This window comes from Chanodichthys erythropterus, chromosome 3 (genome assembly GCF_024489055.1).
Source record: "Chanodichthys erythropterus isolate Z2021 chromosome 3, ASM2448905v1, whole genome shotgun sequence".
NCBI lineage: Eukaryota > Metazoa > Chordata > Actinopteri > Cypriniformes > Xenocyprididae > Chanodichthys > Chanodichthys erythropterus.
In genome coordinates, this window is record NC_090223.1 from 42,325,988 (window position 1) to 42,349,234 (window position 23,247).

Here is a 23,247-nt window from a genome sequence, read left to right on the forward strand (position 1 = left end):
TCACCCAAAAATGAAATTTCTGTCATTTATTACTCACCCTCATGTCGTTCCTCACCAGTAAGACCTTCGTTAATCTTCGGAACACAAATTAAGATATTTTAGTTGAAATCTGATGGCTACGTGAGGCCTGCATAGGGAGCAATTACATTTCCTCTCTCAAGATGGCCGATTTCAAAACACTGCTTCATGAAGATTCGGAGCGTTATGAATCAGTGTATCGAATCATGATTCAGATCGCGTGTCAAACTGCCAACGGCTGAAATCATGTGAATTTGGCGCTCCAAACCGCTGATTCATTGTGCTCAGAAGCTTCCTGAAATCGGCCATCACTATATAAGTAGTTTTTTTGGCACACCAAAAATATTCTCGTGGCTTTATAATATTAATATTGAACCACTGTACTCACATGAACTGATTTAAATATGTTTTTAGTTCCTTTATGGATCTTGAGAGAGGAAATGTCATTTCTGGCTTTGAGGCCTCACTGAGGCATCGGATTTCAACAAAAATATCTTAATTTGTGTTCGGAAGATTAACGAAGGTCTTACGTGTGTGGAACGGCATGAGGGTGAGTAATAAATGACAGAATTTTCATTTTTGGGTGAACTAACCCTTTAAGAAATCAAAACTCGCACAATTACTGTGTGTGCCAAAATGCCAGTGCGCCATTACTGTGTGATGTGTACACACAGAACTGACTGGAACAATGATTATAAAACAATTATAATCGTTCTTTGGTTGGGTGTGAGGTATGGTGATGCTCTTCTTTATGAAATTGCATCTCAAGCGTGCATTTGTCAAATTAACTGTCTGAAAATGCTTGCTGCTGCATATATGGCCTTTATTTGCCTGCTCTGTAAGCATAAAACAGATGTAGACTTTACTGGAAAGATATCTGGATGACTATCTAACTTCCATGTAAATCACCCAGCAAAGGTTCCTAGGAGTTATTGCCTTAAAACGTTGTAACAGCCACAAAAGATAAGATATGACAAAAGCAAATTACTTAGAAAACTAGTTTTTATACTTTGTGATATTAAAATTATTAATATCACAAATATTAAATTCCAGCTTATTGATGGCTAATTTGTTAACAGCAACAATGTCTTTATTACCTGGAGTAAGATATCTGTAAGCATTAGCATCCCATTCGTCTCTGTGGCAGTTGCTTGTCTGGTCCAGGAAACTGCCAGAAATATGCAATTGCAATTCTGCCTTCTTTGCACATGGGCTCTTAGTTCTGGACACAATTGTTTTTCACTTGAACTGTAAATGATATGTCATTAATATTCCCAGAATATTACATCATGATAAAAATGTTGGTTGATGACACCACAAGAACACTGACAGTCCCAAGCCACCAATAACTTAAACTGAATGAAACTGTGGCATGTAATAAGGTTAAATTAAGTTTGAAGCGGCTTAAATAAGAACATCTTAATACAATGGAAAAAGGATGGTAAAACTTCTTCATATAATGGAAAAAAGAATAAAGTCCAACTGTAATCAAGTGAACTCTGTCCTGGAAGGTCTGTGTGTACAGTCTGGGGGTTTCTAATCTTCAACTAAACAAAGTCTGGAGTTTCTGACATCAATCTGAATGAGTAGACAGCACCCATATCCAGTGTTTCCTTCAGTGTACCATTTAGCTAAAGTCAGCCCATTAAAGAACCATGTAATGCAAATGGTGAACTAAATATGATGATTTAATAAGGCCCATAATTGATCATTTCCAATAAGCTGAATGAAAAAATAAAGTATTTACATATTAATAGCTTTAGGGACAATCATAAAGCTTTATCTAAAACTCTGTGTCTGCAATTTACATAAAACGGTCAGTTTAGAAGAACTTGTTTGTATAGGGAAAACCCTGTTAGCTTAAGTGCATTGTAGAAGGGTGAAAGTATGTTTGCTAAATGGACTGAATAAAACAGTTGTATGTGAGATCAACTCACATAGTTCAATAAAAGTTCAATAAAAACATTAAATACTAAAATAACACGGTGGCTTTTTTATTTCTATTGCACATCATTACTTTTATGAAATCCGTATGCAACAAAGAATTCGAACTGTACTTTGTTGCGTTCTTCTAGTTGCTTGGTGGAGACCCTTTAAACGCCTGCTTCTTCTTTACTTGTCCTGGACATGAAGTTCCTGAAGAAGAGCAGCTATATTTTGTAATGGATGCAGAACGTTTCCTGGAAACATTTGGCTGGTCTGACTGCCTGATCTTAGGTGCAATCAGCTGGACCTGAGGCTGTTTTAGGGGAGAGATGGGACCATTTGGTGAGGATACTGATGGTCTCTGAGGAATTTGTGCTGACCTAACTGGAGCGATTGCTCCTGTGGACAATTTTTCAGGAGATGGAAATAATGTAAGGCTAGGCTTATTCTGCCATAGTGGTTTTCCAAGTGATGGCAGCTTGCTATGCAATCCAGCCTTAGGAGCTCGAAGCCCAAATGAGCGATTGCTAGTGTCTGCTTTGCTGATGGTTAACTTGGTTAACTCTCCTCTTGCTTGAATAGGAATTCTGGATGATGTTTGATGTGGTTGCTAGGATGAAGAACAGAGTATTATTAATATTATCCTCAAGCCAGTTCTCGAAATTGATTATAATTGAACAAGTGTTTGCTTTTTGGTAGTACAGTAAGAAAGTCTTACCTTTCTAAACAGACACTCCATCTTAGATTTTGCCTCAGGCAGGTTCTTGTTCATCTGATTTGTACAAATATGTTCCCCTTCTTGTTTCTCCTCAATCAAAGCTGTTGGGTGGCATGTTTCCTTCTTATTCCTACTGTTAACATCATGACCCAGCTGATTCTCTTTATGTTTTCTATCATTTGTGGTTTTCTGTTCTATAGGCTCAGTTTTGCTTGCCTTTGTTTCTTTTTTCAGTGCAGCTCTTGGTCTTATGGGATCAGAATGGTCTGAATCCTCTAATATCAGCAGCTCAATGGTTTCAAACTGTTCAGGCAGTTTCTCCTGAGGATTGTGCTCCTCAGAGTTTATCTTTAACACTGCTGGACTGACCTCATCATTCTGCAGCCTTAAGTGCTCATTCACATGCTCTTCAGATTTTAGGTTGGGTGGGTTATTTGACCCAGAATCAAAATAAGTCAATGGATTTTGCAGTTGCTCAGTCTTAGGCAACTCTACAGACTTTGTTACCTCAGTCTCCTCTGGAAATACAGAAGTTATATCTGCTTTATCTTGCAGTATTGAGTTCCTACATTCACTGCCTGTTGCCAAACACAGTTTGATAGCATTCACGTCTGAAGGTTTGATTTTTAAATCTGGACTTTCTGACTGTGGGTCCTGTATTGGCGGTTTAGTAGTTGTCTCAGGTAACTGTACAGATACTCCCTCACATATTAAATCTACAGTTACCTCAGGTTGTAAGTCCTGCAGTGGCAGTTGTGCAGTTTTCTCAGCTAACGTTACAGACTGTCCCACACATTTTACAACTTGACTTACCTTAGATTCTAAATCTTGAAGTTGCGGTTTTGAATATTTCTCAGGTAACTGTACGGTTTTTCTCTCATATTTTAAATCCAGATGTATGTCAGATTGCAAGTCCTGTAGTGGTTCTATTTCACGTTCCTTACATGTTAAATCTAGACTTACATCAAGTTGTAAGCCTTGCATGGGCTCTTTTTCAACTTTGTCAATTAACTCTACAGACTCTGCCTTGGTCTGTATCTCTAAATTTTCCTGAGAAGCACTTATCTCATGTTCCTGTGAAAAGTTACTTATTGATTTGCTCTCTACTACTGGCTCTGATGTAACTCCAGACACTTGTTCTTGGTGTCTGTGAACCTTTTCATCCAGCTGAGTTTGAGTTTTATCTTCAGATCCTAAAACTGCCTTAATTTCATCTGCCACTATGTGACTGTCAGCTGTTATTTCTAGTATGTGCTGAAATTCAGGCTGCTCCTGTCCAGAATACATTTTAGGTTCATCCTTTTCTTTCATGTTCTTACAGCTTAGCTTAGAAAATTTCTCAGCTTCCAATACGGGCTTCAGTGTTTTCAGAGGTTTGTTCAGGTTGAAGTTCTCAACTGAGCTTGGTTTCTCAAAAACCATACCATGAATATCCGAATTCAAACCCACTGTGTCACTGCATTCAAAGTATTCCTCGGAAGTTGAAGAGAAGTTAAAACAACAACCATTTGGAATCTGTGAGAAATCTTTGACTGGTACTTTACTATCATTAATTATGATACCTTTGTCACTTTCTTGGGCAAAGGTGGTTTCGGAAGGTGCAGTCTTTGTTTTGAACTCTGTAGATAAGAAATTGAAGACAATACTGCAAGAGGTTTTCAAAGGTTTTGGAGTAAACAAGGTTTGTTTATTATCCAAATCCAGATCTTGAGGTGAGGATGAATTTGAACGAGGAACTTCCTGCTCTTGATGACCATTTTTGATTGGATTATGCAAAGATTCTTGTGTTTTTTCAGGCACAAAAAAATCTCCTCCTCCTAAGTCAGCAACAGGGCTAAAACAATCATAGTATACATCAGACAATGAAGAGATGCTGGAGTCACAGTTAGACATCTGTGTACCATTCCAGCCATTTTGGTTTGTCTCTGGTTTTGTATCTTTGTGTTCCTGAGTGGCAACATCAATTAAGACTTGGTCCTCAAGACTTTGCTTAACAAAAGTTGTGTCTGGAATTGCAAATGAGTCACAATGAGTTTCGTTGTACATTGCTGATGATAATTTCATGTCAAGATTGTCAGAGGTTTGGGTAGGTTGTGGAGTATCCAGGGTTTGCTCTGTATCTGAGACTCTATCGTCTTGAGTAAAAGGCACACTGAGAATTGCAAAGTCTTTTTCAGTGTGAATGTTTTTACTCTGCAGAGGTGTAGAGATGTCAAAGGTGTCTTTTTCCATTTCACATAGTTCCTCTGTATCAACTTTACTACAGGCAAGCACATGCAGTGTTTCTGGCTTTTCCGAAGGCAAGATAAGATCCTCACTCTGCTTGTTGGCTGGGCTGCTTGTTTGATGCTGATTTTGATCAAAATTTTTCTGCGCTTCTCCTGATGTTTGTTTTTGAGCTGGAGCTTCAGGATCAGAGGGAGTTTGGGATATGGGTCCACGACAAGCCCTCAGAGATAAAAACTCCTTTGGCTCATGAAAAGGATCCTTGAATCGAATGGCTTGAGACACTTCAAAGAGCTCTGAACGCATTAGGTGAGCTTGCAATGGCTTGTTGGAGTCTCTTATGTTAATGAAACCAATGACATCACTCGGTGGGTCAGGATCAGGCCAGGTCGGCACATAATTGATCATATTCGCCTTTTCCAGGTTGAGAAGTCCCGGGTGAACAGGTGGCATCACTGGGGTGTCTTTGATTTGTTTGATGACTTCTGTCTGATTCTTGGAAATGCTGTTCTTGGCACTTGTCTGGTCAGATACAGGTCCATTGGTAGTGAAAGCACAGTTGGAGACCAGAGCGTATTTTGGGTTAATGAGCTTGAGTGCCCTGGTTGCTGAGGGCAGAACAGTGGGTACCACCTGAAGGAGGAACTCAGGTTCAGGCTCACTGCTCAGATTAATCTTGCTCAGGCACACTCCATTAGACATCACATACATGTCTTGAAACAATGTGTCAAATGTGTCGACTGCTTGGCCGGTGAGAACAGTGATGAGGTTTCTGTCCAGTCTAGAGGAAGACCATGTGAAACTGAAAATAAAGAATACCTTTTTTAATTTGAATAATTATGTACATTAAGGATGTGTTTAGATACTAGAATCATAAATTAGGTTAGGTCTAACCTTGTTAAACCAGGTTGACCAGACTTACCTATATGACCCTGAGACTGCTTTGTCTCCGTCAATAAACATGAACTTCTGGCTTTGGTATCCACACACTCTCTTTGAGGATCGACTGAAAAATTGTGCCCCTCTGATGCTGCACACTCTCAAGTTCTGGTGAAAAACAGAGTTCAGCATGTTTGGTTAATGCCTGGATGAAAAAATATCCACAACTAATAGAAATTCTCTCACAATGGCAAATAATTTCATGCACACAAAATTCAGACAAATATTGTGTTAGGGTTTGACAAAAATGATTCTTTCTTGCCTGAAGGAATAATAAGTAAATTAAAATTGATCTACAAACAGGGTTATGTGTACCATGAAGGTTATTTAAAGGTAAAAAAATTAATTTTGAGACATACACTGCCCTCCAAAAGTTTGGAAACACCCCTGGCAAAGTGTGGTTTTGGATGATATCAGCATAAATCATTTTTTGGTGCAAATACATTGAAGTAACTTGACATTATCATTGAAGACCAGCAATAATAATTTTTATTTTGATTACATAATAATGGCGATATATATGTATGTCAAAGTCAGACATGCCCCTTTGCCAGCTGTGATGCCTGGTTACTGGTTTAAACTTGGCCCAGGTTTGTAAAAGATTTTTGGGCCGTAATATCTTCAACAATAGATTGACAATTAAGTTTAGAATACAATGAACCAATCAGAACCCAGTTTAGGTCAGATAGCTGCTAATGCTGGATATTTTGATCAATCGAAAATGTAAGTTTTTTTCTATGTATAAACTGTTTATATAATAAAATATGTTTTTGTAGTTTGTGTTGGCTCTTATTAGTGCAAAATTATCACAAATTAAAAAAGGATTCATGCCAATTTTGTCCAAAACCCCACTTTTATAGGGTGTTTCCAAACCTTTGGAGGGCAGTGTAGGCTAAATTCACATTGTCATTTTTTGGGATTGACAACCGACTCGTTGGTGCGCAAGTTGACGTGATTGTCATCAAGGCACTGAACCTGTGACAGTGCCATTACTTTAACTCCGCGGTATTTTTAACAGCATTTAAAAGTGCTTTTGCGTTTAATTTTGTAATGGAAAAGTTTAGTTCAACTATTTTAACAAACAAGGTTCAATATTATAGGCTACACAAAGAGGCGTGCGCGTACAAGGTCCGGTTCACTCACTTCTGCTCATCTAGTTGATCCTGTCAAGAATATGAATGTGTGTTCACTTCACGCACAGGTAAGCGCGAACACCTCTGTCACGTGACTCACTATCAACCAATGGTAAAAGAAACCATTATGATGTTATTTACCTGGGTGCTTAGTAATTGTTTTCTAGTGGTGGGAAAGTTTTGTTCGCCAGTTTGAAGGGGGAAATTAAGTTATGTCGTGCAAGACTTGTAAATGTAAGTTTGTATTATTTTTAATTCTTAGTACATCATTTTACAATTTTACGCATTTACTTACAGGTATGTATGAATGTGACAAGAGTTCTATCTGCATTAACCGACAGCAGCATTTATATCGGGGTGGAGAGTGTAGCATCTGAGTCACACATAGAAACACAAAATTGACGGGAGCAGCTCCACTGGAGAATAGTGACTGGATCTAAAACCTTCAGGTGACACACAGCTCATATCTCCTTCGAAACCACACAAGAAAACCTGCCCTCTCGCACTGTATGATGTGACAGACAACTAGTAAATAAACATACTGTGTGTGAAGGCAACCGTATTAAGGACTCAAAAACAGGACTGACACCATATTCTACTGCTGTGTGAACGTGGCCATAGTTTCTGACACACTGTATGCTTGACATGGTTTCATCAATGAAAGTCTATTAGTATATAATCACATTAGTTAGTAAATACACAAGTAGGGCAAATTTTCTTTTACATCACATCTCTATAATATTTTTACACTATGCTGCACATTTTAGTATTTAAATTTCCTGTTTGCTGGCAACCAGAGCAAACCAAGTGTTTGTGGTACCTTCAGGTGATAGACAGACAGAAGCTAATATCTTAAATATTCAGCTCAACTGATTCACATATAAAGTTCTATTACAGAACATCTAAGGATTGAAGTAAATACATTTGTTAAAAATGATTGGTATCAACACTACACACACGTCTTTCTAATCTCTTTCTATCACTGATACAGTATAAAATTCTATATTATTTAAAAAATGTGTTGCAAAATTATCTGTCATCAGCAGAAATCTGTTTCTGTCTCAAAACAGGAGCGTCAAAAGTCATAAGTGCTCACAGTTGCCTCAGGCGGTTTGGAAAATTAGACTTTCTGATTTGCAGTAGGTTATCTCTCAGATGTTTCTGCTCATTTAACTGCAGGTGTTTAATAATGTTATGTTTATTTTACGCTAATAAATCTTTAATAAAAACATTAAATTGTAGGTCAAATGAGTTTTTTTAATATGAACTGTGACATGCCTTGAGGTGTCCAGTGTGCATGCCTGCTTTCTCACACATTTTTAGAAAGTGCTTCACTCCAGTGGCCTCCAGCATAATGTACACAGCAACCTTTCGCTTGTAGCTTGCATCCAGTAGATCTTTGAATATGTCAATATCTGTGAACAAGTCCATGACAATTGCAATAACCTGCAAAGGGACAGCACATTGTAATATCTGTCAAAAACATACTGTATTCCAAATATTAATAAGTAAAACTGTGCATACAGATGAAAAACTGGACAAAAGGTAATTCAAAGTAATCACAAGAGCAGATTTAGAAAAGTGCATGGGACATCGTAAGGACTATCCCAAATATAAGCTGTATAGGATCCAATAATGTTTTTTCATTACATATTACAATATACAATATTCATTATATTTCATTACATACATATTACATATGTATACTTTGCGTTTTTTTTTAAATGCTTTATAAATTAATGATTGATTGATTGATATATTATCAGCATACTAATTTGAGTGAAAGTGAGTTGAATCAAACACTTTAAAGAATTTGAGTGTATTTTGCTTCACTGCAGCAGCACTCAAGCAGCTTGAAGCTTGTGTAAAACCTGATGGTTATGTTCTCCAGCATGATTTTATGATCAACATGATCAAAAGAATATCTCAAGCTTCAGTGGAAGATCTGACATTTTAAGTTCACATAGTAATTTAAGTTCACATAGTAAATTTAAAGAATCTCAAATTTTCAATGTGAACTTTTATATATGTACATATAAAATATGTGTGGTTTTATTTATTTTGCTATTATTTATTTCATATATGTATATGTATGCGTCTTTATGGGCCGCAGGGCCGGTTTCACAGACAGGGCTTAGATTAAGTCAGAATTAGTTCAATTAAGTATCTTTTATAAACATACACTAGAAAAAAAAAAACATTACTGGTGTTCATCTTGAGACAAAACAATGACACTTACATATTTTAAGATATGTCAGTGCAAGTTGCTTTCAGTTAAAACAGCTCAAACATGCATTTTAATCTGGGACTAACTTAAGCCTTGTCTGTGAAACCAGGGGTGTATGAAGTGTTTTAATATTTAACTTTATAATTCTGAAAGTTAAGGTTCCAGCAGTGCCCAGCCCTACCATTCAGAGGGCTGAAAATGACATTAGCCTGTTTTATGAGCTTGAGCACACGTGTAGTCTATCCTATGAGTCTATCTCTACATGTTCACTGGACTTTGATCAGTGTCTTATTCACCTGAGATGAGTCACAACACAAATCACAAAATCATATATAAAATATAGCTATTCATCCCCTACCTTCTGTGCTTGGCCGATCATTTTTCTAACGACCTCTTTAATATGTGACTGTCCCTCATAAGGGGGTTGAGTGTACACTTGCACACGCGTCACTCCGCGGTAGGACACCCGGTCCGGCCACCCGATGTCCAGCTGAGGGATCGAGCAGTCCGAGCGGTCGGGCCAGTACTGCAGGGAGAGCTCGTCCCCATCACTTTCCCCGTACAGTTCAGCATTATTATCGGGGGAACCCGGGCAATACACCTCCACAGTGCTCAGAATCCTCTCAAGCTCAAGGTCCGACAGAAAGCAGCGGATGTTGTTTGTTTTGAGGTAGTCCTCAAAGGCGCTCTGTCCATCATGAATGAGTGTCTCCAGCGCGATCCTCTGCTCCTCGCTGTAGAGGAACTCCGGCTTGGACTCGTTGGTGCGCAAGTTGACGTGATTATCATCAAGGCACTGAACCTGTGACAGTGCCATTACTTTAACTCCGCGGTATTTTTAACAGCATTTAAAAGTGCTTTTGCGTTTAATTTTGTAATGGAAAAGTTTAGTTCAACTATTTTAACAAACAAGGTTCAATATTATAGGCTACACAAAGAGGCGTGCGCGTACAAGGTCCGGTTCACTCACTTCTGCTCATCTAGTTGATCCTGTCAAGAATATGAATGTGTGTTCACTTCACGCACAGGTAAGCGCGAACACCTCTGTCACGTGACTCACTATCAACCAATGGTAAAAGAAACCATTATGATGTTATTTACCTGGGTGCTTAGTAATTGTTTTCTAGTGGTGGGAAAGTTTTGTTCGCCAGTTTGAAGGGGGAAATTAAGTTATGTCGTGCAAGACTTGTAAATGTAAGTTTGTATTATTTTTAATTCTTAGTACATCATTTTACAATTGTTTCTTTTTGAAATGATTAAAAATGACACAGAAAGCTTGTGGTTCAGCCACACGATGCATTTCAGATGTATTTTGCCCACTGATCCCACATGAAAAAATACTATAATAATTTATAGTAAATACTATAGTTTTTTTAACCAGTAAATTGTAGTATACTGTATATATTATAGTATTTACAAAACTTTGTTAATGAATGCTTCAGCATACTGATGAACTGTAATAAATACTGTAGTATACTTTAGATTTTACTATAGTAAACTGTAGTGTACTGTAGTATAATATACCCTATAGTTGTAGAAAACTTAGTACAGTATTGGGTAAAGTAATTTGCTTATATTACTATAGCTGTTGTTATATTACCACAACAAATTAATTCAAGCACTTTACTATAGTATGGTTCAAAAACACTACAGTATTTACTATAAATCACTATAGTATTTTTTCATGTGGGATTGTTCTGAAACCTGCAGTTTTAAAAGCATCAAAAAGACATGAAACCTCTTCATATAGGCTAGTTATTTAAAACATGGGCCTTTGTATCAAGAAAGTGTAATGAATATTGTATTCTAGCTAATTCTGATTATGTATAAAAAAATATACATTGTTTAATAAGTAGGCTACGACAGCTACAGCACAGCAAGGATGTTTGCTTTGCAAACCCATATGTAGCAACTTAAAATTTTAAAAGCACACATTGGTTTAAAAATTCACATCTGAGGTATGATTGTGTGTAATTTACAGTGTTGGGGTTACACGTTACAAGTAACTTGAGTTATGTAAACAGATTACTTTTTCAAGTAACTAGTAAAGTAACGCATTACTTTTTCAATTTACAACAAAATATCTAAGTTACTTTTTCAAATAAGTAACACAAGTTACTTTTTCACATTTATTGACTGACATGTTGTCCCCATGTTGAGAGAAATAAAGTGCAGAGGCATGTAAGCATGATGGTTATTTTAGTTCTAGACTAAATGTGAACATGCATTTACTCATCTCACTTGCACGAAAAAATTCAGTATTCCTCAAAATTAATAAAAACAGTGAAATGCAATCTCAGAATTTTTGCAAACCTGTTAACTATAATCTATAAATTAACTATATTAAATTACACAAATATACTTTATGTATTTAATCTCACTTTATTAACCAATGTCTTTGCTGCTGACCTTCAATATACCTAATTCAACCATACTAATAAGCAAAAATTACTTTAGATTAGATTTAGAAATAAGAACTAGAACTTCCTTCTCCTGTATCCTATTCTTCTTAAATCCAGAATGGCAGCACAGCTGAAAGGTTTGTCTGAGCTGCGCCCTCTACTGTACAGGTGTAAATATGTTTTTCTTTCAGCTGAGGCTTATTCATTTCACTTTTGGTGTGAAAGGGCCTTTTTGCCAAAACTTTTTTGTTGTTATTAAAAAACAAGCAAGCAAGCCCAGCCCCGGTGAGAAAAAGTAACGCAAAATTAAAGTAACGCATTACTTTTCATAAAAAGTAATGAATGAAATTTGTTGCTTCTTTAGGGAGTAACACAATGTAGTAAAGCATTACTTTTAAAAGTAACTTTCCCCAACACTGGTAATTTATGTTGTCAAAAAGTTAAATTAACCACAGACCTTTATTTACTCAAAAAATTATTCTCTTTACTCACAACAATTCTCCTCTGGGTTTTGTCTGACTTTGCAGCTCATCAGAATTTGAAATAAAGGAAGATTAATACTTCTTGAAAGAGCTTAATAATTTCATATCAAGCTTAGTAATTTCCTGACTTGACCCAATAACCATTTTGTGTCCAGACTGAAGATTATTAAAATGTGCATACTAACTTGTTTATATTCTTCAATATTCAGTCATCATAATGGTAACATTTACATAATCAAAAGAAGCAGATAACAACTGTTATAAACAACATATACACAGAAAAGAATTGTAATAAATATAGCAATTGATTGAAGAATTTTTTAGCTAATATCCAAATTTGTAAGCAAAGTGCAGTGAAGAGATTGCATTAATAAAATTCATGAATAAAATTTCCAATTGCATTTTAATACACAACAGTATGTGTGGAGATTTTTTTTTGTTTGTTTGTTTTTTTGATTGAGTGATGCTGAATAGTTTGAGAGCTTTTGACCTAAAAAGCAGAAATGTATCATCTTAGTGTCAACGGCATGATTGTGTCTTAGTAACTGTTCATTTCGTTAGGTTTGCTTGTTCCATAGTCATTTTCAAACAAACTTAGCTTGATAATTCCTGTCGTATTAAACCAGTGAACGATGCTAACAATCAAATACTGCTATGTACACACAGTGTTGTTATTGTCCTTCAGAGTCAGTGATACATGGGCTGGACGAACTCAGGGGGGAAAAAGCCCACACATCCACGGCAACGACCTTTCCAGCGTTGAGAATCTGAGCAGTCCAGCAGGTCTATGACATCACCCCGCAGGAAGTGCAGCTGGGAGTTGTGCTCTGGATTGAAGTCAAACAGGGCATGTGCATGATGGGGCCTCTAATGGGAAACAATAACAGACAAAGGTCATTATTGCTGTGCCTACCTTCACATTTTTGCTGTCAGACTTTATGTGCCTCACTCTTACCATTACACCTGAGAGATTTTTCATAGTTTCTAAACCGATGTCTAGTGTGTTATTCCTAATTGGCAATCAGGTAAACATTTCATTTACAATGCATCCTTGAAAAGCTTAACATGGTGTCTAAACATGTTTCACTCCAAGTAATCACTTCTGACACCTCTGTGCTCTATGCTCTGAATACAAATATACTTTCCTTTGGCATCAACACAACCTTTATTTGTACACATTTGCTGTCCTTTCCCATTAAACCACTATTTTCTTGCTCTTTGGTGAAAAACAAAACAAAAACAAATGCTGTTTACAATCCGGCTGTCATTTCAGAAGCATTTAAGTATGACATTTTAATTGCTGGTGGCAAAATGTTGGTACCCAGTACAAAATATTTTCAAAAAATAGCTGTATTTGTAAGTTTTTTCTTACCTTTAGTGTATGTTCTGTATCCCTCAGAAACACAGTCCTTTCTTTTGCAATGCTGTTGGTCTTGTAGAAGTCCACAAGCTGATTTAAGGAAGGGAAGATCTCTTCCCAAACAAAGTAATAGCCATCTCTATCCTTTAACACCTTGAAATGCTGTACGTGATCCCCATAGCTGGTAAGAAGAGACAAAGATTCAGAATAAACACATAGCAGCACTACAGAATAACGGAGTAGCTACTTGTCATACAGGAAACACTTTAAAAACACTCGTTTCTTCAGTCGAAGGCACAGCCTTGGAAAATATACTTCATTCGACTTGTACACGTACATAAGCGTTAAACGCATGCGCAGTTTTGAGCAATCTCTCTCCACGAGTTACAGCCCATGTAAACATCCTTGTATTCTTTAATGCTAGAGTTGTACAAATAAGGGGACTTTTTAATCTCGCGCAATCTCTCGTCTACGTAGGCCTCCATTATCGCTCTAGCTTGCATGCGTTCCTGCCTATTCTGTTTATGCAGTTTTTCTTTGACTACTGAATCAACGACCCCAGGGCACGGTTGCCACCTTGTGGATAAACTAATTACTGCCAAAAAAAATTAAATGCGCATGTGCGAATCCGGCAGTGCATACGGTACGCGCCAACTCTTCTTATTCTGTACGCTTACCCACACGTACGCGTAAAAAGTGAACTATACCTTGGGCTTATGGTGCGTTCAAGTCATGACGGAAAGATCGTATTTACACAACACGACACATGAAAATGCGTATCAATAGTACGAGTTTGTAATCTCGTATAATATATACGGCAAAATGAGTTTTGGCGTGCATATGATACGCACTTTATGGCGTGTATATGATACGCTCTTGGTTAGGATGGGGGTGGGGGGGGGGCTGGTGGGTCGTACGTAGAATACGCCATAAAGTGCGTATCATATGCACGCGAAAAACTGCGTACCATAAGCACGCCAATATATATTCTACGAGATTACAAACTCGTACTTTTGATATGCATTTTTCGTGTGATCGTGCTCATTTACGAGCTGAACACACATGAACGCACCACAACGTCGTAAATACGAGTGGGGAGCTCGGGATTTTCTTTAAGCCCCGATGTCAGTGAGAAACATGGCGAAATACCACAATACTTACAGGTATTTAGCAGTGACATTGTCAGGCTTTTCTATTTACAACGAAGTAAGCTGATTCCCAGCAAAAAATACGATAGCATCATAATATAACAATATAATATGTAGTGATAAAGTTTACAATGGCTTCATAAATTAATTAAAAACATAAAAAAAGCAACATACAACCAATGCGCATTTGCTCTACATTTTCTAGAAGTAGAAGTGTTGTTATTTTGTGTAAATCACTGTGGAGTCGTGAACGCGGATTGACAACAGACCCGTAAGAGAAGACAATGCCGAATAAAGACGTAGTTTTTGTTATTTTTGGACCAAAATGTATTTTCGATGCTTCAACAAATTCTAACTATGTCACATGGACTACTTTGATGATGTTTCTATTACCTTTCTGGACAAGAACAGTCTACCGTACAAACATTTTGAAGCTCTCAGACTAAATCTAAAATATCTTAATTTGTGTTCCGAAGATGAATGAAGGTCTTACGGGTGTGGAACGACATGAGGGTAATAAATGACATTTTCATTTTTGGGTGAACTAACCCTTTAATATCAGTTGTATTATAGTATGCCTAATTAATACTATCTTGATTTAGCTTTTATTTTATTATTAGCATTTAATAACTGTGTTATGTTAATAATATATCTATATTAATTTAAACCAAAACATTTTGAAGGAAGAATTTGCTGGGGATTTTTAAAAGGATCATGAAACAGGTTCAAAACCGTAAAGATCAAAACATCCTCTCTGAGTCTTATTTTTAAATTTTAGGATCTGTAAACAGCTGTACTTAGCACAGACCAAACATTTCACAGCAATTAGTCATCATGTCTTAAAAAAGTTTAGATGTTTCTTTGGTTGGTTAGAAAGCTCCTTGATGTTTTTAAGAGACTTAAAATCTGTGATAACATTTAAATAATTCAGCATTTGAAACAGCAAACTTTCAACTGCATGACAAAGGCATGTATAAAATTGCTTTTGTGAATGCTTTGTGAATATTTAGATATCTTGAAATTTCAGAATAAAGTAGATCAAAGGTAGAAGCATGAGTCATCTCATCTCTTATTTTTGTGTGCTCACAATTATATCTTTCTGCTTTCTGCAGTGCAGCAGTGATCAAATTCATTTGTCACTCAGTTTACCTCAAAAAAAAAAAAAAAAAAACTATAATGAAAACTATAATGTTGGAGACTGAGCCCTTGCATTTTTAATAAACCTAAAAGCTTGTGACTGTCAATGTGAAATACTGTGCTTCCTCAAAAGCTTCCTGAACGTCTAGGGTGGATGCTTCATCATACAGTGCTATTTAAGGGCTGATTAAACTAGTCATAAGAACAGTCTTGAATTGAGTCACAAGTCCAGCTAAATGAAGTTGTTTTAATTGAAATAAAGTCTGATAACAAGTGCAGATTTTTTCCAATGTAATGTTATATACATACAAATAAAAGCATGTAAGAAGCTGTGATTTCGTTTTTTTTTAGTCAGTCCACTGAGGTTGGTAGGACAGAAACTGTACTTAAAGGTGCCCTAGAATTAAAAATTTAATTTACCTTGGCATAGTTGAATAACAAGAGTTCAGTACATGGAAATGACATACACTGAGTTTCAAACTCCATTGTTTCCTCCTTCTTATATAAATCTCATTTGTTTAAAAGACCTCCGAAGAACAGGCGAATCTCAACATAACACGACTGTTACGTAACAGTCGGGATCATTAATATGTACGCCCCTAATATTTGCATATGCCAGCTCATGTTCAAGCCATTAGACAAGGTCAGCCAGTATTAACGTCTGGATCTGTGCACAGCTGAATCACACTGTACTTACGCGATTAGACATGCTGCATGACGAACACTTTGTACAGATCCATTTTGAGGGTTATATTAGCTGTGTGAACTTTGTTTATGTTGTTTAAGGCAAGCGCGAGCTCTTGGGGCATGGAGCATGAGATTTAAAGGGCCACACACCCTGAATCGGCTCATTTCTAATTATGCCCCAAAATAGGCAGTTAAAAAAATGAATTAAAAATAATCTATGGGGTATTTTGAGCTGAAACTTCACAGACACATTCAGGGGACACCTTAGACTTATATTACATCCTTTTAAAAAAAAGTTCTAGGGCACCTTTAAATATAGATGGGCATGAGTTGGTGGTTCATCAGCAGATCCTGTCATATCTCTCAGCCATCAGTGTCATTAACAATGACCTACATTCAGTGGTTAAATCTTCAGAGCTGTTGTGGTTTGTAGCACAGCAGGTACATCTTGCATGTGTTGAGGTGACAGCAAATGGCTGTGGTATGTTGCTGCATGGTCTTGTTACTGCTGTAACAGAGCGGTTTTATTTGAATCACTATGTTTGGGACCTATAATGCCCCTTTCATATGATGTAATATAAGTCTCTGGTGTCCCCAGAATGTGTCTGTGAAGTTCCAGCTTTTTGCCCCTATTTGGGTGTGAGCAAAAACATGCCGTGTTTGTGTGTGTCCCTTTAAATGCAAATGAGCTGCTGCTCTGGGGGAGGGAGGAGCTTTAACAGCTCACGCTTCGGTTGCTCAACAACAACAAAGCTGGAGAATCTCACGCAGCCAAAATGAGGATTGTCAGTAACGGTGTTCAGCCTTACATTGTTCAAACTGGAGTCAGACACTGATGGAGAGACTCAGGAAGAAGTTACAACTTTTGGGAAGCAGCTGGAAGTTTCTGAATGGTTAGTGGATAAATTTATGTAGTTGCTGTGGAGTTGATTCAGCTCATCGACTAGCATGTGCTGTCATGTTAATCTTTTGTGCAAATCCAGCTTTGAATTGACCCTCGTTTGTGAAGCCATCCAGCGCAGGGCTCTCAAGTGTCAAGCATTGAGCGTGACAGTCACTCATTTCGGTCTTTTGTCACGCACTCCTGCCACACATTGTATTTCTCACGCAAAAAACTATTTATCATATATGTAATATGCCGCAGCGCCCAAAATGTATCTGGCCGCGCCGCTCTCTCTGGAACCGGGAAGGAATCAAGCGCGTCTCGAACCTGCCACTTATCAGCCAATCAAAAAAAAAGAAAGAAAGAGGCTACACAATAGCCAATCAGAAAATAGCACTGTTGTATCTGGGTAAGATTTAACACAACAACCAATGAAAAAAAAGCATAATCAAAGATTGACCATTAGTTCCACAAATACAGACACAGGCTCCCACAAATAAATAAATTCAACAAAGGTAACCTCTTTTGCTACATATTTTTAATGGTTTAAATGTGTACTCTACATGTTTGACCACTTACAAACTCTCATGTTGTGTACATGACTAATGTGCCCAACCATCAGCAATAAATAAATTACTTTTAGAGCACAAAATTGTTTACAAGAGAACTAATTTCTTCATTGATCTAGTCACTTAATTTTGCTCTTAGAATGCACCAGATTCATGCATTTAAATTTAAAATGTACAAAATTTTCCTTCGGGGGGGCATGCCCCCGGACCAATGTCCACCCACTACAGTCTCACAAAATGCTGTGGGAAACACTGTGGATGCATTAATCATTGCATCTGTCTTTCAAAGATGTCAGGTAAAATGCAACTAATAAGCATCATCTCATTGAACCTGAGGCCACGTTACAGGATGCTGGCCCAGAGAAGGTGGCGGAATTTTTTTTTTGTTTGTTTGTTTGTTTTTTATGGGGGGTGTGGGTGTAGGTGTCACTCTGGCCTGTCTCCAAAACTTGAGAGCCCTGCAGCATAAAATGACAGTAACAAGCTTGTTGTAGTTCCTACCAGCCGTTTGTTGTAGTCCTTAAAAATCGATTTCTATAAAAGAAAATATCTCCCTTTTGCTTTGAATTTTGAGTGTCCTAATTTTGCAGATGTTGTTTATGCTCTGACAGCAACATTACACATTAACTAAAGTTAAAAAAGTGAAATCTTAATCATCCACCCCTTTAAAGATTTTATTTAGTGAACAGCCCACAGCTTTAGTTCCTTAATGCAGGATTACCTGCTTGCTGGCATTCTCTCCTTTCACAGAAGATGATTGACAGGCTGTACTCTCTGTTTTTACTCTTTAGCAACATAATGAAACCGCTCGGTAAATGATTGTTATAAGTCGACAAATGGTTGCTAGGATTTTCTGGTTCGTTACTAAGATGTTGCTAGGGTGTTCTGGGTGGTCACTTACTACATGCAAGTCTTTGTGACTGCTGAAGTATTTTTACCATGTTGCTAAGTGGTTACTAGCTTGCTCTGGGTGGTTGCTATTGTATTGCTAAATTTTTATTGTCAGCCAGGCATGAAAATTGCACACCTTTCAACCAGACCCATGTTTTTAAGGCATCATTTAGGCCTGTATTACAAACAGTGAGGGACAAGTTGCACTTAGGATGAAGAGTTTAATACTTTTTCATGTTTTTCAGTAGTAATAGGGGTGTCTGCTTTAGCAATGTTAACAAATATAGATTGATTGCAATGATCATGCCATTCAAGTCATTCAAGCTTGGTTTTGTGTTTAAGTCAGTGTCGCACTTTAAGACAGAGCAGATGGTTCACTAGAGATTTCACAGCTGAGTTATCATCACCAATCTTCATTCAGCCAAGTGAAGTGACTAGGCCTGTGGCACAGGGCCAGAAAACATGCACAGCACCTTCTTAGTATCACGCCTTGGTGTGAAGAGACCTGACGCCTTGCAAACAGCAGAAGAAGCACTCTTGTCTAGTTTGGAAATTCAACTAACCATCCAAAGGATGTATTGGCGTTTGGACGGTTTGTTGCCTTTATAATATTTATAACTTTATAATTTAATAAGATGATTATTTATCTTAAAAGCATAATAATAATAGTAATTTCCTATGTAAAACAGATTTCATAAAATGTTTATAAAATATTTGTTTGTATGTTGTATCTGCATGCATTTAATGTGTGTTGATCTAAATAAATGTTTTTCAGCTCAAAATTTCTACTAAATTTAAAGGGTTAGGGTTAGTAAGACTTTAAACAATTGGCTATATTTATTTGGTCAGAAAAAAACATTTATTATTACAATTTAAATTAACTGTGTTCTAATTTATTATATTTTAAAATGCAATTTATTCCTGTGATGCAAAGTTGAATTTTCAGCATCATTACTCCAGTCTTCATTGTCACATGATCCTTCAGAAACCATTCTGATATGATGATTTGGAAGAAACATTTCTTATTATTTTCAAAATTCCAGGATATCTTCTTTAAAAGGCTGGCATATATGGTGTCAGAGAAAAAATGAAATATGCAGGAAGATGAGTGCTGTGAAAAATAATATAATCCAAGCATCTGAGGTTTCTTGTGATCTCATCAAATTAGCCTTCAGAAGGGAGATGTCTTTGGACATTAATGCCTAAAGTCATCAAAAATGTACATTTTTAAAATCTGAGGCTTTCAAAGATTTACATTTTTTAATTACTCATTTTGCATTTGCACTATGACCTTGATTTGTTATGTAACAACTTTTATGGAGTTAGATTTCAGCGATCACTAGACATCACACCTGTGTCAGTCAGATTAGTAATCCGTATCCGTAGACAGGGCTCTCTCAAGGAATGCATGGATGGACAGTTTGTAGCTGCGTCACATATTAGCCATAGACCTGCAGACCAGCTGCCAATTCCACTTCTCATAGTGTGTTTAATCTCACAATAACCCAAGCCGATGCTTCCACACCTGAGGCCAGCCCTGCTCAAGACCGCAATGCTGATTATCCCAGCCAGCTCATTCCCAGGATCCCAAACAGGCTCTGCCATCCAAACCCAACTCAGCCATCAAGAAGTGGATGGTAACGAGCCGGAATAATAATGTGCACTTGATGAAGTGCACAGCGCACTTGATGAATTTTAAATGAAATCTCTGCAGCAACGTAATAGCTTTCTGATGCTCTCATTTTCAGACAACTTCATGGTCCATTTTCTTAAGCAGCAGGGGATATTGGTGTCCTTTGCAAAGTAGGTCAGATGGGTTTTGATGGACCCTACAATCTTTCTTGTTATTAAATTTTTAGTTATACTTTTATGAGGCATGCAGCAATCAACAAATTACATCGACCCCCAGGAACAGTGTATAGAGCAGACTTGGGGGTTGGGATGTGTCTTACCTCACTGACATAGAGAACTCTCCAGGTGCACTCTCACTTTCTCTAACTAAGAAGCTTCCACATTCCTGCTGGCGCAGTCGATTCTCGGCCACATGTCTGGAGATACGGCCCGCAAACCATCTGTGGGCGAGATAGAGGGGAACAACAGCACCATTAGTGATGCACAACAGCTAGACAGGCCACATGTTTCTATTCTTTGCTTGAGCACCAAATCAGCATATAAGCATGATTTCAGAATCTTTGTGTTTGTATATATGAAAATAGGTATATGGGTCAGTGACGAATAAGGTTTTTAAAAGTGTCTAAAATTATAATGGAGATATAATTCATTTTGATGTTTTATTAAGTGTTAACAATGAGATTATGTGTTGTTCTTGTTTTTTTTATTATAAACAATTAACACTGATTTTGTCATTTATTACAAGATGGACAAAATTTGTCACCAAAAAAGTCATTCGGTTTAACCAAGATTTCGGTTTTACCGAATGACACTTTTTGTTACACCGAATGACGATATTTTCATACAACGCTAACAGGCTGATATCTAGCTTTCTAGCTAGCAAAAGGACAATCAAACCTTTTATATTTATTGCAACATGTTTTATAGCGGTTGAACCAAATGACCTGATGTTTCAGGACAGGCGTATGAGCGAGTGAAAACATTAATTTTTCTATTAGTTAAGAGAGAGCTAGTTGCTTTGCTTCATGACCATGTGGTCCTTTGTCTGAATGATGTCACATCCTGTCACATGATATTGACCGCATAACTTGATCCAAAATGTTCCCTTTATATTGGTTGCTCCGAATGACATCAATGAAATTCATTTTTTCGGACATTCTTTCTTATAACAAATCAAGGACTTCTACACATAATTTTAATACCATTTTGCACAATGTTGACATATGATGTTATAAAAACATACCTGAAAAATTACAAATATATACATTTATTACATTTTAAGATATTTTAATCACAAATGAAATGGCTGTATTGGCCTTTGAACGGTTTACCATAACAAATGACCTTTTGACACTTAAAAAATCTTTAAAATACCTTTATATGTTGCAAAATATAATTAAAACCTTTTGGATTCAATAAAAGAGATCAAGTTGTACTACGTTACACACTTTGGATGTCATATCTTTGTTTTTTTATTATTATTAAGGCCTTTGGACAAAAAATGACCCATCACGGCACTGACCCATAGACTGACACAGATATATTGTGTGTATTTACAGTGTATATACTGATACACTGTAGAGCTATAAATTAAGAATTTGATGAGAAATGTTTGAGTTTAAACTGAAATTTGTCACATATGATAGCACTCTTTTGGTACCAAATTTGAAATTTACATGATGTTTTTTTCCATCCGTGAAGACTTCAGTAAAAATCTCCATTTTCACTCATCTCATTGTTGTCTAGGTGAAGAAACTGGGATTAAAAACATCACACATATGCTTTTTATTCCCAGGACCATTATGCATTGAGTGAATCAAGACTATACCAACACACACAAGTCAATACCAACACAAGTCAAATCAATATTTTCCAAGATTTGTGGACATAAAATTGCACTTACGCGTGTGGCCTGACGCTGATATAGTTTTTAGGTACGTAGCCCTTCCTGTTCACCAACTCTGCTGTGTACCAGTTAGGATCATCTTCCATATTAGTGATCTAGTGGAAGAACAGCCAGTAAGCTTTGGCCAAATCAAATCATTTGTAGCAAACTAAAGCTCTGTATGTATAATCCAACTCAAACCAGCTTATACCTTGAGTACATCTCCCTTCTGAAAGCTAAGCTCGTCACTTTCCGTTGCACAAAAGTTGTAAAGAGCAACTGCTTCCATCCTGAGTCCACTGAGCTGGAGGTGAAGCCAGATCCCAGAAGATCAATGTGGGTAGACGTCCCACCACAGAATATCGAACAGAGGAAAGGATGGAGCCAAAGAGCATCCACGCTGAAACAGACCGTCCAGAGACACACTCACTGTCAAACACTGCGCCCTGATAAATGAACTGAGAGAATGAGCATGAGAACGTGTGTGGGTCTCAAAGAGAGAAAGGCAGAAAAAACATGTGGGAGGAGGCAGGGGTGGCAGTTCCTGTCTCAGCGTGCTCTAATAGAAGGAAATACAGCTATGTGAGAAACAGGAAAGTTGAAAAAATGATGGGAGGACAACGAAAAGAATGGCCTCTCGAAAACTTCCCCTCATCAGAGGGCCGGACCTGCGTATTACAAGTAAAGAATAACACATATGTGTTTGCCAGACTGCCATTTTATGAGCAGATGTGTCATTTGTAGGCAAGTTTATCTGGTAAATCTGTGTTACTGTAGGTTGTATATTGCTACTCCCATGCCTGGAAATAGCTGGAGATGAATTGTATCAGATGAGGAGCTCATCTGAAAGAATTTGTGATTCAAAGAACATATGTGTGTCGAGATGAGCAAATGTCCCCACAGAGCTGCATGACACACAGAACACCACTCATGTTCCTCTACTGGTGGTGCTGTTTAACCCTGACATCCCATTTTGGCTATATT

At 37.3% G+C, this 23,247-nt stretch overlaps 2 protein-coding genes across 2 annotated transcripts; both read right to left on the bottom strand.

The window, feature by feature from the left end:
- Nucleotides 1–1,553: 1,553 nt before the first annotated feature.
- fam83ga (family with sequence similarity 83 member Ga) lies at nucleotides 1,554–10,288 on the bottom strand. The gene is made up of 5 exons (XM_067375736.1): nucleotides 9,546–10,288; nucleotides 8,239–8,406; nucleotides 5,811–5,935; nucleotides 2,663–5,690; nucleotides 1,554–2,554 (listed from the first exon to the last, which is right to left on the bottom strand). Exons 1-5 carry the CDS (start codon nucleotides 10,002–10,004, stop codon nucleotides 2,090–2,092), a joined length of 4,245 nt encoding a protein of 1,414 aa, XP_067231837.1. The 5' UTR covers nucleotides 10,005–10,288; the 3' UTR covers nucleotides 1,554–2,089.
- Nucleotides 10,289–11,321: 1,033 nt separating this feature from the next.
- On the bottom strand, nucleotides 11,322–22,773 carry grapa (GRB2 related adaptor protein a). Its single transcript, XM_067382366.1, has 5 exons — nucleotides 22,475–22,773; nucleotides 22,282–22,379; nucleotides 20,699–20,818; nucleotides 13,444–13,612; nucleotides 11,322–12,938 (listed from the first exon to the last, which is right to left on the bottom strand). Exons 1-5 carry the CDS (start codon nucleotides 22,550–22,552, stop codon nucleotides 12,759–12,761), a joined length of 645 nt encoding a protein of 214 aa, XP_067238467.1. The 5' UTR covers nucleotides 22,553–22,773; the 3' UTR covers nucleotides 11,322–12,758.
- Between the last annotated feature and the right edge of the window lie 474 nt (nucleotides 22,774–23,247).

What these genes read in the sequence shown, in the direction of transcription:
- fam83ga (XM_067375736.1), bottom strand. Translation starts at nt 10,004, where the DNA reads ATGGCACTGTCACAGGTTCAGTGCCTTGATGATAATCACGTCAACTTG. An exon ending in GCAGTCTCAGGGTCATATAG is followed by an intron (nt 5,691 to 5,810) that starts GTAAGTCTGGTC and finishes CTTTATTTTCAG; the next exon opens with TTTCACATGGTCTTCCTCTA. An exon ending in TGGAGTGTCTGTTTAGAAAG is followed by an intron (nt 2,555 to 2,662) that starts GTAAGACTTTCT and finishes TCTTCATCCTAG; the next exon opens with CAACCACATCAAACATCATC.
- grapa (XM_067382366.1), bottom strand. Translation starts at nt 22,552, where the DNA reads ATGGAAGCAGTTGCTCTTTACAACTTTTGTGCAACGGAAAGTGACGAG. An exon ending in AGAAGGGAGATGTACTCAAG is followed by an intron (nt 22,380 to 22,474) that starts GTATAAGCTGGT and finishes TTCTTCCACTAG; the next exon opens with ATCACTAATATGGAAGATGA. An exon ending in GAGTTCTCTATGTCAGTGAG is followed by an intron (nt 13,613 to 20,698) that starts GTAAGACACATC and finishes TCTTCTTACCAG; the next exon opens with CTATGGGGATCACGTACAGC.